The 17,890-nt window shown below is 46.0% G+C and overlaps 1 protein-coding gene across 2 annotated transcripts in view; it reads right to left on the bottom strand.

Annotated features, from left to right (window-relative positions):
* Nucleotides 1-2,802: 2,802 nt before the first annotated feature.
* The window catches only part of SLC49A3 (solute carrier family 49 member 3), a 66,279-nt gene continuing 51,191 nt past the window's right edge, over nt 2,803-17,890 (bottom strand). Inside the window, exons 9-10 of one of the 2 annotated variants that reach the window (XM_088478397.1) lie at nt 10,768-10,880; nt 2,803-7,273 (exon numbers count right to left, since the gene is read on the bottom strand). In XM_088478397.1, the coding sequence (XP_088334523.1) occupies nt 7,134-7,273; nt 10,768-10,880 (253 nt within the window). In that variant the 3' untranslated portion in view covers nt 2,803-7,133. Of the gene's footprint in view, nt 7,274-10,767; nt 10,881-17,592; nt 17,669-17,890 lie in introns of those variants that run through there. The other variant, XM_088478398.1, reaches the window with a different exon arrangement.

The raw sequence follows: 17,890 nt of genomic DNA, 5'->3' as shown, positions 1-17,890 counted from the left end.
TCAGGAGTCATGGCAGGCATCATCTGGAGTGCTTCAATATTGACGGAAGCGAGGTAGGTCGACACTTTTATTATCAACAGCTGGGTAGTATCTTAGTTGATTTGGATAGATAGGAATTAATACCCCACTTTGGTTGAATTTACTCCTGAGCTTGCAATATATAGAAACACCCCTAGATGGAGCTCCAACTCAGCAATGTAATGAGCTAAAATAGAAATGTCTACAGGTTTATAAATGACATTTTTGTAAACATAGACTCCTTCTCAGCACCGTTATAAATTATTGAAGGGGTGCAAGGACACTAATCATCAGTGAAATCCAAGGTTATTTGTGATAGGGAATTGTAGGAGCAGGCAAGGACAGACTCACTATTCAATGGCCGTTTTAAAGCTGTCGGCTGAATTCAGTGATGTAGTCCCCTGTTGCCCTGACAAGGCAAAGTAGAGGGTCACTGTACCTTAAAGACTGCAGGGGGAAGGTCGCGCCAACCCGGTTGAGTGCTGTTCCCGCAGCTCCAGGATCCACACCCGCCTGATAACCAGCTCAGCTGGATGTCTCTACGGGGCTCAGCGGCGGAGGGTGCCGTCCAGTCACCAAATAGAGATCCTCGCCGGACAGGTGCCCGCATTCGAGGACCCGGCTCTCCCACGCGCACTAGGCCCCAGCTTGCAGAGGTCAGAAAACAGCCTCCCGGTTCCGCCGTCGCAATCCCCGAAAGCATCGGGGGACGGAGAGAGCTGAGACAGGTGCGTTGTGGAGTGGTAGAGACCTCCAAAACCCAGGATATACACTTTAATGTTATAGGACATATTTACTTTCTTTTTCCTCGGGATATTTTAGGATATATGGATCTGTGATTGATATTTTCCATACTTACATTATGTGGCTATTTGTTGTCTAAATACACCCAATTAAGTGTGATTAAACAAACAAACTTAATAGAGTGGAAAAACCTGTTAAATTCTTATTCTTGTTTACATACTGCTGTGAAACGCATGTTTGCGGCATCTCTTTATACAAACCAACAGTGCGTATTTTCTGAACAAATCTATTTGAAAGGCTTACACTGCCGTTCAAAAGTTTGGGGTCACTTAGAAATTTCCTTATTTTTGAAAGAAAAGCAGTTTTTTTTCAATGAAGATAACATTAAATTAATCAGAAATACACTCTATACTAATGACTATACTAGCTGCAAACGTCTGTTTTTTAAAGGAATATCTACATAGGTGTATAGAGGTCCATTTCCAGCAACCATCACTCCAGTGTTCTAATGGTATATTGTGCTTGCTAAGTGCTTTAGAAGACTAATGGATAATTAGAAAACCCTTGTGCAATTATGTTAGCACAGCTGAAAACGGGTTTTCTAGTTAGAGAAGCTATAAAACTGGCCTTCCTTTGAGCTAGTTGAGTATCTGAAGCATCAGATTTGTGGGTTTGATTATACCCTCCAAATGGCCAGAAAAAAGAGAACTTTCATGTCAAACTCGACAGTCTATTCTTGTTCTTAGAAATGAAAGTTATTCCATGCGAGAAGTTGACAAGAAACTGGACATTTCCTACAACGGTGTGTACTTCTCCCTTCAGAGAACAGCACAAACAGGCTCTAACCAGAGTAGAAAGAGAAGTGGGAGGCCCCGGTGCACAACTGTGCAAGAAGAAAAGAACATTAGAGTCTCTAGTTTGAGAAATAGATGCCTCACAAGTCCTCAATAGGCAGCTTCATTAAATGGTACCTGCAAAACGCCAATGTCAACGTCTACAGTGAAGAGGTGACTTCGGGATGCTGGCCTTCTAGGCAGAGTGGCAAAGAAAAGGCCATATATGAGACTGGCCAAAAAAAGGAAAAGATTAATATGTGCAAAATGACAGAGACATTGGACAGAGGAAGATTGGAAATCGACGAATCTAAGTTTAAGGTGTTTGGATCACACAGAAGAACATTTGTGAGACGCAGAACAAGTGAAAATATGCTGGAAGAGTGCCTGACGTAGCATGGTGAAGGTAATGTGATGGCCTGAGGCTGCTTTGGTGCTGGTAAAGTGGGAAAATTCTACAAGGTAAAAGGGATTTTAAATAAAGGCTATCATTCCATTTTGCAGCGCCATGCACTACCCTGTGGACAGCACTTGATTGGAGCCAATTTCCACCTCCAACAGGAGAATGACCCAAAGCACACCTCCAAATTATGCAAGAACTATTTAGGGAGGAAGCAGGCAGCTGGTATTCTGTCTGCCTGCGCAGTCACCAGATCTCAACCTCATTGAGCTGTTGTGGGAGCAGCTTGACCGTATGGTACGCAAGAAGTGCCCATCAAGCCAATCCAACTTGTGGGAGGTACTTCAGGAAGTGTGGGGTGAAATTTCTTCAAATTACCTCAACAAATGAACAGCTAGAATGCCAAAGGTCTGCAATGCTGTAATTGCTGCAAAAGGAGCATTCTTTGACGAAAGAAAAGTTTGAAGGACAAAATTATTATTTCAAATAAAAATCATTATTTCTAACCTTACCAATGTCTTGACTATATGTTCTATTCATTTTGCAACTCATTTGATAAATAATTCAGTTTTCATGTAAAACATGTAATTGTCTGGGTGACCCCAATCTTTTGAACGGTAGTGTATAAAGTATAGCATGCCGTTAAGTTAGTGGGTAACGTAGGACAACTGTGCTGAATCACATTTATTTGTTTTATGCCAAGTATATGTTCCATTTTGTAGTTGTGCACAGGTAGAACCACAGCTACAAGTTTTGAATTGGTAGCAGTAATGCATTGAAACACAAGACTTTATTGAATGCCTTTATTCACCTTTAAAATCCAATTTGGATAATTACATTTTATATAGGGCACACAGCCAACATTGTTGTATTTATTAGTGTAATTGCGAAAGAGTAACACATCCATGTGATGTGTGAGGAAGTGTGACACTGCACGCGTAGTAATTGCATTGCAATTAAGCTCGTACAGAAGAACTACTTGCAAAGTGAGTGACAGGTGGTCAGCGTTTGGTGGAGGGTGGTTAGAAAACGCAGGAGTGTTGGACCGTTTAAACGCCGTTTCATGGGCGTCCAAAATTTTACCATTGCAATCTCCTTCACATCATTAGAGCTTTCAGCTTGTCAGGAGAGCTGCAGTGTTGCGACTGGTCAGACTTGACTTAACAGCGTTAACATCGGTAACATTGGCGCAGATCGGACAGTCACGCAGCTTTTGCTTGTAGTCGGACCGATACGAGAAGGCAGCAGTGGGCGTCCCTATGCTCGGCTGTGCTTTAGAATGTATTAGCATACTTTAGCAACTGCATTCCATTAGAGAATGCAGTTGCGATTGCATTAGCATACATCTTGGAATCAGGCCCTAAGTGTTTAAAAAAGAAGACTTCAGAGATCTGGAAGTCAATAGATTGCCTAATCTTTCCACACTTTGTTTCCCTTATGGAAGAATGTGCCTTATTATGTTCTACTGAGTTCCAAGATGGAGGCTCCAGAATATAGGGCCTGATTCAGAGTTGTACGCTATTAGCATCGTTGCTGCATCATTGATTCCAACATATGCTAATGGAGTAGGCATGCTTGTGTGATCCACATCTGCGTCCGAGGACACAGCCATCGGATCACTTGCAAGACCATTGGCCATCTGAGTAAGCTGAGTAAGTTCCCCCATCCCTCTCTGCCCTTGAGTTGCTTTTCTTCCCCTTCTACTGTAAGCTGTACAATTTGAATTGTAAGTGTTCATGTGTTTCACAATATCATGGGACATGTACTACTATAATTTTCAATAAAAATGTATTGAGTTAAAAAAAATGCTAAATAAAGCATTTTACACAGACGACAGTATAAACTAAACATACTGTTAAAGAAGCATATTTTACAGATATACTGCCAACACCGTTAAAATACTTTAATTAGCATTTTACTGGGGTCAACATGGTGGCACATGGATTATCGTGCCAACAAGAACATTGTTCTTGTCGATATTATCACTGTATACCGGATCTGAGACTAGAGAGACTCAGGTTTGGAAAGTACAAAGTATGCTCTGTGCTGGGGATATAAAATTGCCTTATTATAATAAAATTTACAATAACCTGAGTGCCCTGAACAAAGAGTACTTTTTTTCTTCCCAAAACAATTCTAACATTACTCTGTGGCAGCACCACCACACTTTGAGCCTTATTCAGAGATGAACGCAACTGCAAATTGCACGCAGATCGAGCGATTATTTAACATTGCGCATACATCGCAGTGCGCAAAAGCAGCAGTGCGTTCACGCAGACCACTGAGGCCATTGCAGATTGATTGACAGGAAGTGACCGTTTGGGGGTGGTTAAGCGAAACGCAGGTGTGCCTGGCCGTTTGAACGTCATTACGTGGGCGTGCATAAATTACCCACTACAATTGCATATGCAGCTCTGTGTGGCAGAAGATCTCCCTGGCCTGCGTCAGGTCAGACCTTCCGCAAGGGTAAAATGACCACCGATGAACTACGATGGTACCGATGTTTAGGATGGGTATGTGTAGTTGTACGCAGATGAGAAAGCAGTAGTGGGCGTCTTTATGCTTGGGTGATCTTTGCTAACATTAGCATATTTTTGCAACTGCATTGCGTATGGAGACGCAGTTGCGGGCGCATTAGCGTCAGTCTCTGAATCAGGCCCTTTGATTCAAATACCAACAAATGTTCAGCTTTCTCTGGATCAGTTGTATTTCTGTATGTGGTTTGGCAAAACACTAATGATCTATCAATAGGTTATTTTTTTTTTCCCCGGTGCAGGAACCTATTCCCGTTTTGCCCCCTTCTTCTGTTCAGTTCACAAGAGAGACTCAGCAAGAACCTGGGTGGTTGATCAAGGACATTTTAAGTTTAGGTAGTGAGAAGACATGTACCTACTTCACCCACCAATGTAACTGTTATGATGAGTTTATTATGCAAACTGAAAGTAGGCAAATGTCATAGGTATGTACTGTACATATTTAAAATTGAGATGTTATAAGTGAGGAAATGGTTCCATATTAGAACATAAGTTGGTATCTGATTTGGGCAGGATTCACCCAGTGTGTGCAGAAAATAAGTGGGATTTACATCCCAGTCAATTTCCCTTTCAATCACAAAATCGAGTTATCAAACGTGTTTAGATTTTTTTTTTTTATGCTGCTGTTTAGGAATTTCAATTTTTTTTGCTACATTGTTGACAAGACTTTGCTTCCTAATTTTCTCTGCCTTAAATTATGAGAAAATATTTCCAATGTCATGCCAAACCATTTATAGGTATATGTTGATTCAAAAGTTCATTCTAAAACATTTAAAAGCTTATAGTAATATATTTATTTGCTGTCGAATGATCTAGAATGGTGCTTCTCAAATCAAATCCTCGGGACACTAAAGCTAGCGATACACCTAAAAATGACCACTTAAAAAGTTTGTAATGTATGGGGAGCAAACAACATTTGACCATTCGCTCCCAAAGCCTGGAAAATGGATGAAAACAGTCAGTTAAATTACTTTAAATTAACCAATTTGTCTGAACGATCATTGTTGTCAATTTTCCAGTGTTTTGGGAGCATACGGTCAATTGTCATTTGCTCCCATACATTACCAGATTTTCATACTGTAGTTGGCTGGTTGGAAAAATAGTCTTTAGGTGTATGGCCGCCAGCTTAACAGTTCATGTTTTCCATATTTTAAGTTTTTTGCTGGAGTACAGGTGTATTCATTACGGACTCACACATTTTGAAAGATCCACAGGTGGTTCTATTTATTTAATTTGTGATTCTGAAAAGATCCCAGGAAAACATGTACAAAGGGACTGCATTTGAGAATGATCCAGATCACCGGCAGAGGTTAGAGATTAAAACCCTATTACAGGCTACATATCTACCAAAAGTTCTGAGCATATTTGGTCATACTATTAATTTACCGAGACCACACAAGAGTCTTTACAAGCTATTTTCTGTAAGACCGTGATCCCTTTCTGCCCATAACCTCTATGGGCAGTACAATTCTGTACTGTTGGTAGGTATGCACACACCCACACTTTTTAAGTACCTTTAATAACCACCCAACTGGCATGGTTGCACGGGATGCCACCGGAGCCAGCTGTGCTTCAGCCGACACGATGACATCCCCATGTAACTGCTCTGCCCGCTGTGTCCTCCAGCTTTTAAAGAGGAACTTTGTTCTGCACATATGCAGAACAGACTTTTTCTTGTTTAGCCGTCCCCCCTGCAGTGATGTGGCGGACATCACTGCTGGAAATGCGCCCCAGAATTGGGTGCAGCATTCTGGAGCGCATGCCCCGTAACAAAAGTGCACAGGGGGAGTTTTAGCATTATTTGGCTGATTCCTGCAAGTGCAGAAATCTGCTGTAGGAGGGACCTCTGATCATCAGTCTCCCCTGATCCATGCTACACTGCACTGTGCAGGAGGGGGGGGCTTTATTGGCAATGGGGGTTAGAGCTGGGTGTGTAATGCCCCACAGGAAAAAACTAGCACTGGGGGCATGGAGGGTTTTTAAAATAGTTTAAAAATAATGCTGGTCACTGAGGGTGGAGGGAGAGGGAAGTAGAAAAACGGCGATCTATTAAACTGGGTGGAGCGTGTTACACAAGTGTGGATCTATTACCACAAAAGAGGTGGAGGGTAATGCTAATGGACAGCAGTTGCATCTGGGGGTTGGGGGGGACAGGAGGGCAATTTTACAATGGGGGCATATGGAAATAGGGTGGTGCAAAACACCACTTAGGTATTTATTTATTTTTTTATATAATTTTAAAATACTTTCTAAACTTGATTCAAAATAAAAAAATATTACAATTTCTGACGCTTTTGGGGGAAAAAAATCTTCAGTTAAGTGGTTAAAAAGAAGATTCTTTGTCCTACTATTCTTTATCTAAAGCTCGCCTCTTTACTACTTGTTTCATTTATCTTTGTTTTTCTATTTAAAAAAAACAACCTTTAAAAATATAAAATCTGTTAGCAATATCAAAATAAGTACCGAGATACATAAGTGTCAGTGCATGTCAAGAAGGTCTTCAAAATATGGTTTCATCAAGTTGTCCTTCATCCTTCTTTAGGGATTGCTTCCGTAATAATCATTAGCAATCAAAATTAACAAACATTCCAAATGTCTTAACAATTATATGGAATTAGTAGCAGGACCGTTGCCATCTTCATCAGATTTTACTTCAGCTTTTAATCTTTTGTAGTCCGTATGAAAAAAGATGACAAATATGCAGGCTCCCAAACTGCAAACACCAGCCATAACTAAAGAAGAAACTGTTTAAAAGAATGAAAATGTCTAATATTAACAAACAAAAAAATTTTTTTTTTTATAAACATAAAAGACAGAGTTATCAGGCTTGACAAATAATGAACAATTAATTAATATTGGGAACTTTGTGGAAGAGGTTTTATGAATTTAAGGAATATTGGCTACACTTGTTAATTAACCTTCAGTTAGTTAAAATGCTCATGTGCTGTTTTGTATGAGCAAAGAAAACACTGATGCAGGGAACTCCAGTAGGCAGAGAATACCATGGGAGAGAGCTGTTATGGGGCCTTTCTAGATGGATGTCCCTAATGTATACTACTGGGTGGCCACCCAGTTCAGATAGACACATCACTAGAGACTGGTAAAATAAGGGACCTAGATAGTTCTGTGTTGGAGAAAGATTTCACAGCTTAGACAGAGCAGAAGTAAAAATAAACAGCCTAATAACTGTCCACCACAAAACTAACAAGTAGAACACAAGCCACAGCAAACAAAGAACTGCATAATAGAGAGTGCTGTTCCAAGCCTGAACAGCAACCGACCTTTTACCTAAATGCATCTGAAACTTGCATCTCCCCAGCTTCCCTGCCAACCAGCCACCAATCATGTCCATGAGTCAACCTATGAGGCAAATTGGAGCCTGATGCTGGAAGGATGATTATATGCAGCTGTATAGCACAGGATCTGATGTACTCCTTCCTTCTGCGCTACAACCTCAGAGTATGATTAACAGAAACCTCCCACTCAATTGCTCCCCTAAATTGTAAGCTCCTAGGAGCAGGCTCCTCCTCCCCACTGTCTCACAGCCTTCTTCTCAAGCACTTCATTGACAGCCTTCACCTTCCCAGCTGTATTGTGTACCTAGAATTGTGTTTCTAATTGTTACTTGTGCTCTGTTTATAAGTTGGTTACTGTATTGTAAAGTAATGTTCTGTGTACCCTTTACTGTATGTACGGCGCTGCGGACAACTTGTGGCGCCCTATAAATACAATGTAACAATAATAATGTGGGGGCAAATGGAATAGTTGGGTCTGTCCAAAACATTTGCTAGATGCGGGGGCAAGTGGAATAGTTGGGTCTGTCCAAAACATTTGCTAGATGCGGGGGCAAGTAGAATATGGGATTCTACTTTTTTTAACACATCATTTCATTAATGATTTATTTCACTATGCTTCACTTTACATTTTGCATGAAATAAAACAGTCTCTATTTTCAAGCTGGTTTTATGGTGCCCATGGGCTAGTGAATGTTTCAATAAGCTGATTTTATATTCACTTTCTTTACTCATCACATTACATTTTACTAATAAACAGTCATTCATAATGCATTTTCTCAATTACTTATTCATTCTAATGGCTTATGTGTTTTAATTGTTGCAAATAATAGTTACTATACTATACTTGGCGACTACTACTCCTTGTCAAGATGAGGATCTGGAGGTCTGCATTTAACTTCTGATATGCATAGAGGGAAATGTGATGACATTATTTAGCAGGCCCATTGATAGCATAAGTAGAATGTCATATCTTGTTTCTAGAGGTGTTAGTGTAATCCATGATATGCAAAATTGTATATATACACAGATGTATGGGTACCCATATTTGGTGCTTATGTGCCAGTGGCAAACGCAGGATTTTGAAAGGGGGAGTTCCAAATCCTTGGTTACTGAACCAATGAAAAAACATTTAGCCACAAATATATATATTTAGGACCACTACAAAAAAGTATACCACTCAACCTATGACGGGGTACACACACACACTGACTGACACAGACACACACACCTCTATCACTAAAAAACATGCAGCAGGCAAAAAAATACAGCCAGCATGATTTATTAACGACCCCCTCTCCCCTCCAGTAGTGTCCCTTATACAGTGACCACAATAGTGCCTCTTATACAGTGTCCCCCTATGTAGTGCCCCCAGTAGTGGTCCCCCTATGCAGTGCCCCTTATACAGAGCCCTCAGTAGTACCCCATATACAGTGCCCTCTGTAGTGCCCCTTATACAGTGCCCCCACTAGTGGTCCCCGCTATGCAGTGCTCCCAGTAGTGCCCCTTATACAGTGCACCAGTAGTGGTCCCCCCTATGCAGTGCCCCCAGTAATGGCTCTTATACAGTGGCCCCAGTAGTGCCCCTTAAACAGTGTCCCCAGAAGTGCTTCTTATGCAGTGCCCCCCTCTATGCAATGCCCCCAGTAGTGGTCCACCCTATGCAGTGCCCCTTACACAGTGCCCCCATTACTGGCCCCACTATGCAGTTCCCCCATTAGTGCCTCTTATACAGTGGCCTTAATAGTGCCCCCCTATGTAGTGCCCCCAGTAGTGGTGTCCCTGTGCAGTGCCCTCAGTGGTGCCCCTTATACAGTGGCCCCAGTAGTGGTCCACCCTATGCAGTGCCCCTTACTTATATAACACATGACCCACCCGCTCAGCACTATGGGAAAGACGTCATGACGTGTCTCTCCCATCACTCACTGCGGGAACGGGAAGGCAGAGCTCATGAGTAAGCTCCGGCCGTGGATACAGCAGCCAATGAGAGTCTGTCTGACTCTCATTGGCTGCTAAAACAAACACACCACCGCCGGGTAGTACAAGTGTAAACCGACGGCGCTACGCCACTGATCGTCGGGCAGGGGGGTTTCTGGGTACTCAGATACCCCCCCTGCATGCGTGTATGTGTGCAGTAGTGAATTGGGTACATTATGCAAAAAAAAAAAAAAAAAAGATGTTCAAATATAAATGAGCCCTTAAGTGCTGAAACTCCTTATACCTGGCTTCTCATCGACTCTATGATTTTATAATCTGTATTATAAATCTACATTCAGCCATTAAAATACATTACTCTCTAATTCTCCAATAATGCATATATTGTGGTTCTCTCCATCAGGAATACCCATTATTGGTGATTAATCCATTTAGTGGACCTAAAGGTGCCCACACACATACCGATGACCTCACAATACGATTTTATGGCCAATTTCCTCATGAACTTTCACGGGAGCTCCCTTGCCGTCGTGATCACGAGTTAAAAATGTCCAATCTGACTAAAGATCTATCTTGCAGCCAATGCATTGTATCCCAGATTGGCTAATCTGCCCTACAGCACGGCAGATCAGAAGATGCGATGTACGACGAGCGGGGACGCGCATCGGCATCGTGCTCGTGAGTATTAACTCACGATTTGTACTTTTTTTACCCGATTCGTCGTCACGATTCGTCGAAATCGGCCAAATCGTGTAAAATTTCGCTATGTGTGTGGGCACCTTTAGTGGGCCTTTGATAGTGGAGACTTTTCTGTGTGGGCGGAACCAGTGTGCATCATTTTGCTAGCTAGTTCATCCCATAACCTAGATGCCTTGTTTGTGTTTAGGGGACAAGTACAGTTTAAGAAGAAATTCAGACATGCCACACTGGAAATCCAGCGTTCCAAAAATAGATAATACCCTTCATTTTTCTATATTATGAAACCATAAAAATAAAAAGTTGCTACATACGTGACCAGTCGTATATTTCAAACTGACTCATACCACACGCGGATGGGTCAGTGGCAGCATAAGGTTTCTTTAGTAACTGAAGCAGCACCATGAAGATTAATCCCTGGACCTGACTTTGGGGTGGAGGGGAGAGAAAAATAATGTACAGTTAAAAAAGAGGCTACTTCTAAGCATACTTACACGTGATATAATTCGAAAATATTTAGTGTATGCAAATTGTGAACTATGCCCAGAAACAGGTAGTAGCAGCAGCTTTACCCTATTTGTACTACAGTGTAACAGGAGCCAAGGATAAGCGCCAATGATTAGTGCTTTGGTCCCTCAGAAGTGGTTTTTGAGGCATGAACCCAACAATAGTGACTTGTCCAAGACAAAAATATGAGATATGGTAAGAACTTACCCTTGTTATCTCTATTTCTACGAAGTCCATAGGGTTCCACAGGATACCTTGGGGTATAGGTGATGACGTCAGGAATCGGGCACCATAGAGTTAAGTTTCCAGCCTCCCAGGATGCACTAGGGTCCCCCTCCTATACCCCGCCCCCGAGCCAAGGCATCTCCGTTTCGTACCAAGCCATAGGCCGGAGGAGGAGAAGGTAGAGAGAGAAGAAAGATCTGGACACACACAAGAATCACATTCTCACCAGAGGGAGACGGAAAAACCGGTGACCAGAGCAAAGCCCATCTGCAGCACAGGTGCGACAGGGCGGGAGTCCTGAGGAACCCTATGGACTTCGTAGAAATAGAGATAACAAGGGTAAGTTCTTACCATATCTCATATTTTCTACTTCAGGGTCCATAGGGTATCCACAGGATACCTTGGGGATGTCCCAAAGCAGTATCCTTTAAGGGTGGGGACGCTCCTGTGCTGAAAGGAGAATCCGCCGCCCGAAGGAAGCATCCTGAGAGGCAAAGGTGTCAAACGCATAATACCTCACAAAGGTATGGACAGAGGACCACGTGGCCGCCTTGCAGATCTGGACTGCAGAGGCACCACGTCGAGCTGCCCACGAAGGACCCACAGATCTAGTGGAATGAGCCTTCACAGAAGGAGGAACCGGCAGGCCTTCATGAAGATAAGCTTCTGAAATGGCCATACGGATCCAGGCTGCCAAAATTTGTTTTGAAGCAGGCCAACCCTTTTTACGGAAGCCATAGAGGACAAACAAGGCGTCCGACTTCCTAAACGAAGAAGTGCGGTCAACATATGTCCTTAAGGCCCGCACAACATCCAAAGTGGCCTCACCCACTGAAGGCCAGGTGAGTTAAAAGCCGGTACAACTATTTCCTCGTTAACATGAAACCGGGAAACAACTTTGGGAAGAAACTCAGGACGAGTGCGTAGCACTGCCCTGTTCCCATGAAAAATCAAGAAAGGAGGTCTACAAGAGAGAGCCCCTAAATCAGAAACACATCTGGCCGAAGCTATGGCCAGAAGGAAAACAGTCTTAGCTGTTAGCCATTTAAGATCCACTGAGCCCAGTGGTTCAAACGGCGGTCCCTGGAGAGCCCTCAGGACCACAGCCAAGTCCCAAGGCGCCACAGGTGGAACAAAAGGCGGCTGAATTCGCAGAACACCTTGCATAGAGGTACGCACATCAGGGATTGTAGCAATCCTACGATGAAACCAGACCGACAGGGCAGAAACCTGCACCTTCAAAGAAGCAAGGTGCAGCCCATGGTCTAGTCCCGCTTGTAGGAAGGTTAGCACTCTAGACAGACGAAACTCCCGCGGTGCATATCCTCTCGGTCGACACAACTGGAAGAACGTATGCCACACGCGATGGTATATTCTCGCGGAAGACGGTTTCCGAGCTCTTAGCATGGTTCGCTGGAAAACCCCCTGGACCTCAACATGGCCGTCTCAACAGCCACGCCGTCAAAGACAGCCGAGTCAGGTCCAGGTGAAGACAAGGACCCTGTAACAGAAGGTCCGGTCGTAGCGGTAACCGCAGAGGACTGTCCACGGACAGACCCTGCAGGTCTGAGAACCAGTGCCGTCTGGGCCATGCGGGAGCAATCAACAGGAGCGTCCCTCCTTCCTGTTTGAGTTTCCGGATCACTCGCGGAAGAAGGGAAACCGGAGGAAATAGATAAGCGAACCAGAACGTCCACCGGACGGACAGAGCATCCACCAGAGACGCCTTTTCGTCTCTTGTGCGAGACCCGTACACCGGCAACTTGTTGTTGTGCCGGGACGCCATGAGGTCGATCTCTGGAAGACCCCACCTGTCCATCAGTAGTTGAAAAACGTCCGGGTGCAGAGACCATTCCCCCGGATGAACGTCCTGGCGACTGAGAAAGTCCGCCTCCCAGTTTAGCACTCCCGGGATGAAGACGGCTGATATGGCCGGAAGATTGCGCTCTGCCCATACCAGGATTCGGGACACCTCTACGAGAGCCGCCCGACTTCGGGTTCCTCCTTGCCGATTTATGTAGGCCACGGTGGTAGCGTTGTCCCACTGGACCTGCACTGGGTGACCCTGGAGAACCTGGTGTGCCTGCTGGAGAGCATTGAAAACTGCTCGGAGTTCCAAGATGTTTATTGGAAGCTCCGTTTCTGCCGGAGTCCACCGGCCCTGGAACAAGTGTGGACCCAAGACTGCTCCCCAGCCCTGAAGACTGGCGTCCGTTGTTAACAGGACCCAATTCGCCACCCAGAACGGACGACCCCTGTTGAGATGGGTCCTCTGCAACCACTAGGCAAGAGACAGGCGAACCTCCGGAGTGAGCACCATCGTCTGGGACTTTAGACTCTGAGGCAGTCCATTCCATTTGGACAGAATCAGGTGCTGCAGAGGTCTGGAGTGAAACTGGGCATATTCCACCATGTCGAAAACCAACACCATGGAACCCAGTAACCTCATCGCCGAGTGTAGAGACACCGGCGGCTCTGCAGACAACTGCGCACCCGCAACTGCAGGGCAGAGATCTTTTCCCTCGTCACAAATATCCTTTGCTGTCCCGAGTCCAATAAGGCTCCGAGGTGCAGAATCCGCTGAGACGGGATCAGGGTGGACTTCTGCCAGTTTATTAACTAGCCGTGCCATTGCAGTACCGCAATGGTCAGGTCCAAGTGGCGTAGAAGGAGCTCCGGAGATCCTGCCACTAAGAGAAGGTCGTCCAAGTACGGCAACATGCGGACTCCCTGCAGCCGCAAGGAAGCCGCCATGACCGCCATCACCTTGGTGAAAACACGTGGTGCTGCCGCCAGGCCAAAAGGTAACGCCCGGAACTGAAAGTGGTCGCTGCGGATTGCGAACCTGAGGAACTGCTGATGGCGCGAAAGAATAGGGACATGCAGGTAAGCGTCCTGTATGTCCAATGACACCATGTAGTCCCCATGTTCCAGCGCCAGAATGATGGACCGTAGGGTCTCCATCCGAAACTTCGGTACCCGCAAAGACTTGTTGAGAGCTTTGAGGTTGAGTATCGGACGAAACGACCCATTGGGTTTCTGCACCAAAAAGAGATTGGAATAGAAACCCTGGCCCTTCTGGGAGAATGGAACAGGCACTATAACTCCAGCCTGGAGCATAGTGTGCAAGACCTTCTGCAGCTCCGCGGCTTTGTTCAGGTCTGATGGCAGACCCGTGGTGAAGAATCGAGACGGGGGTCTGTGCCGGAAGGAGAGGGCATACCCGTGTGAGACCACCTCGCAAACCCAAGTGTCTGTCGTGGTGACCGACCAACACCGGGCAAACTGCAACAGGCGGCCTCCCACCTTGGGATACCCCAAAGGGAGGCCCGGACCATCAGGCCGCAGACTTGTCATCTGGCTTAGGGGCCGGACGTCTGGTACTCCAGGCCTGCTTCCGGGGCTTGGCCGAATTTTTGGGGCCAGCCTGTCGGGGAAAGGACTGTTCTTTAGGCCTACCCTGGGCCCTATAAGGCCGAAAGGACGACGTACCTGAACCGGAAGGAACTGCAGCAGACTGGAGACATGCCGATTTGGCTGCCGCCAGCGTGGCTACAATTTTGTCCAGGTCCGAACCAAAGAGAACTTCTCAGTCCAAACCCTTTTTGGAATCAGCGTCCGCCTTCCAAGATCGCAACCACAATGTGCAACGAGCAGCTACAGCTGCCGAAGAAATTCAAGACGCCAGGGTACTAATATCCAAGGCCGCTTCGTTGATATAAGTGGCCGAATCCCGGAGATTTCCGATCAACTCCGTCTGTTCAGACGAACAGTCGGATTCAAAGGACGTCTCCAACCTATCCGCCCAGCGCTCCATAGCTCTGGCAACCCAGCAAATGGCCATAGCTGGCCGCGCTGCCCCCCTGCAAGGGAATAAACGGACTTTAGGCAGATCTCCACCTTGCGGTCCATAGCATCCTTAAGGGATGACATGGATGGCATGGGTAAAGTGGCACTCCGGACGAGGCGTGTCACATGAGAATCCACCTGTGGAGGGGATTCCCACTTAGAAAAATAATTATCCGCGAACGGATAAGCCACCGCCAAACGCCTCTGCGGCTGGTATCGTTTGCCAGGCTGTTTCCACGCGTCCTCTAAATGGTCCACCAACTGACCCGAAAGAGGAAAGACTGTGGCGTCACCCTTAACATCCTTAAAAAAGGCATATTTGGATTTAGACGCCGGAGGAACTTCGTCCTCAATTACCAAAGCTGTGCGGACTGCCCATATAAGTCCAGGAATATATACCTTGGACCTAGCGTCCGCCTCCTTAGTATGGAGAGGTTCCTGGTCGGAAAGATCCAGAATCTCCCCATCATCAGACGTCACTCCGTCATCCTCATAAGGAGCAGAGAGAGACGCCACCGGCCTCTCATGTGGCCGCAACACAGACTCCCCTTGTAACACATTCCGACAAGTGCTGTACAGACCTAGTCAGGGAATTAACCCACGCCGGCTCCTGAGAGACCGGGAAAGGGGAAATAGGGAGACTGCGGGGTACCATCATTTGCCTCGGGAAACCCTGCATGGGTGACGACACCACTGATTGCTGGGACAATCCCATCTGTGAGAACGCGGGCTGCGGAGCTAACTGGCCCACCAAGGTTGTAAGCGCCTGAGCGAAACAAGCCCAGGGCGGCTACTGTACCGGTGCTGTGACCGTAATTGGCCGCGCCAATAAAAAACACTGCCGGCATAGACCCTCCGTGCTACCCTCTCCGTCCGCTATAGGTACTTTACACGTAGTACACTGAAGCCGAAGAGGAAAGTCACTTTCAGACATGATGGCGGAAAGTATGTGACCCCTCTTCACCAATACTATTAGTATAGTGAGAGACCACCCTGCAGCACCGCACCGCAAGGGCTTTAGCAGAAAGAGCAGGGACAGTAATAAGGCTGACAGTTAGAAAGTAAAAAGTACAGGCAGCAGCGCTAGCACAGTCACATACAATGCAAAGAAAATCAATTCCTGCACTAACAGCGCTGATAAATCAACTACACAGACACAGAGTCTGGTAGGACACAGCGCTGCATACACAGACCTGACCACAGCGGAGGAGAGGTATGCGGGGGGACCCAGACCACGATGCCTCCGTCCAGACTTCCAGCAGCGTTCACCATGCGTTCTAGAAGATGGCCACCGAGGAGCATAGAGGAGGCTGGCCTGGGGGAGGAGCGCTGCCACAGGCCAGTCAGCGTGTGCAGAGAGGGCTGTGTGCAGCGGGGGAGGCGCCGGCTGTGAGACAGGGAAGGCGCACTCCCCTGGCATGCATTTAACCCCTGGGACACCGCAGCTCTGCTGTCCCAGGGGGGTAGTGGAAGCGCAGGTTAGTACCTGGCTCCACGCTGCAGCCAGTCCCCAGGGAGCCCCCTGCCTGGGGACTCTGGACCATGTATCAGCGGGGACCCACCGCGTGACCCCGCTGCTTACCTGCTGTCCCACTTAAATCCGACCATGGTCCTAAACATCTGGGGTCACCGCTAGCTGTGACCCCAGATGCCTACCAGCATCCCTGGATCGGTACCGGCGTGTAGGGAAGACAGCATGGACGTCAGGACTGACTGTCCATGCTGTACTTCCAGATGTGCAGCCACAGCTGCATTGTAGAAAACTTCAGGGGCTCTTCATGGCCCCCCTCTAACAGGTGCATCCGACTCCGGCCGGGCACCAAACTAAACTGAGATGCCTTGGCTCGGAGGCGGGGTATAGGAGGGGGACCCTAGTGCATCCTGGGAGGCTGGAAACTTAACTCTATGGTGCCCGATTCCTGACGTCATCACCTATACCCCAAGGTATCCTGTGGATACCCTATGGACCCTGAAGTAGAAACAATGATAGTTCTCCGCTCTATTTTTTCAGTAAATAGTTCTCTGTCTGGACTCTAGTCTCTATCAATTAGTAGATAGGAAAATATCAATACCTTTTCTATCTAATAGACTAAATAATGGTCTACTGTAGTGCAAGCAGGGTTGTTGATCATGTGACATAAAACACAGGATGTTGTGTTGATGTGATGACAGCATGACTTCCACATTGATTGAATTGTAAGCACTTAGGCAAGATACAGGTCTGGCGGCGACTTTGGCCACAGTTGCGCCTGCGTCTTTATTCTAATGCCGCGTCAGATTTTCAAACAACTGAGACACCCACTTGCGGCATCTAGGATAGTGGATTTCCGTCACTGTGCGTATTTCGACGCACACTGGCTGCACCATTGTAATGTGCACCAGCCCTATGGCAGGTGCAGTATGGCCCACCTGTGTGAGCGGCTGTGCGTCTTAGAACACATCCTCTTTTAGTGACAATCCCGCATCAAATTCAGCCCACCTGTTACATCCCAGGAACACCCACTTAAAGTCTCAGGCATCCAATTCTGTGTTGCGTTACTGTGTGCAGACAATCAGGACGCATGCGCTGTGCGATTTGGACACATGACTTAAAACATCGTCCGTTTGCATGCTACATCACCACTGCGCCAACCTCTGAATCAGGAATAAGAGTTAGCAACTCACTGACACTTAAGCTTCAATTGCTAAATGTAAATAAAAGCTCTATTACAACCAAAGAGAAAAAAAAACACATAATCAAACTATTTTGGCTGATACAAGTAGACCAGGTCTGCATTTGTTTACTTATAATGTTCACAAAGTCTACTTTTAATTTTACATTGTTTTTTTTAGGTATGAGCAGTAATAAACAGCTTA

Source organism: Taudactylus pleione, unplaced genomic scaffold (genome assembly GCF_031769625.1).
Source record: "Taudactylus pleione unplaced genomic scaffold, aTauple2 ptg000214l, whole genome shotgun sequence".
In the NCBI taxonomy this organism is placed as follows: Eukaryota; Metazoa; Chordata; class Amphibia; order Anura; family Myobatrachidae; genus Taudactylus; species Taudactylus pleione.
Note: the sequence above shows the minus strand (reverse complement) of the source record. Positions and strands in the feature narration are given on the sequence as shown.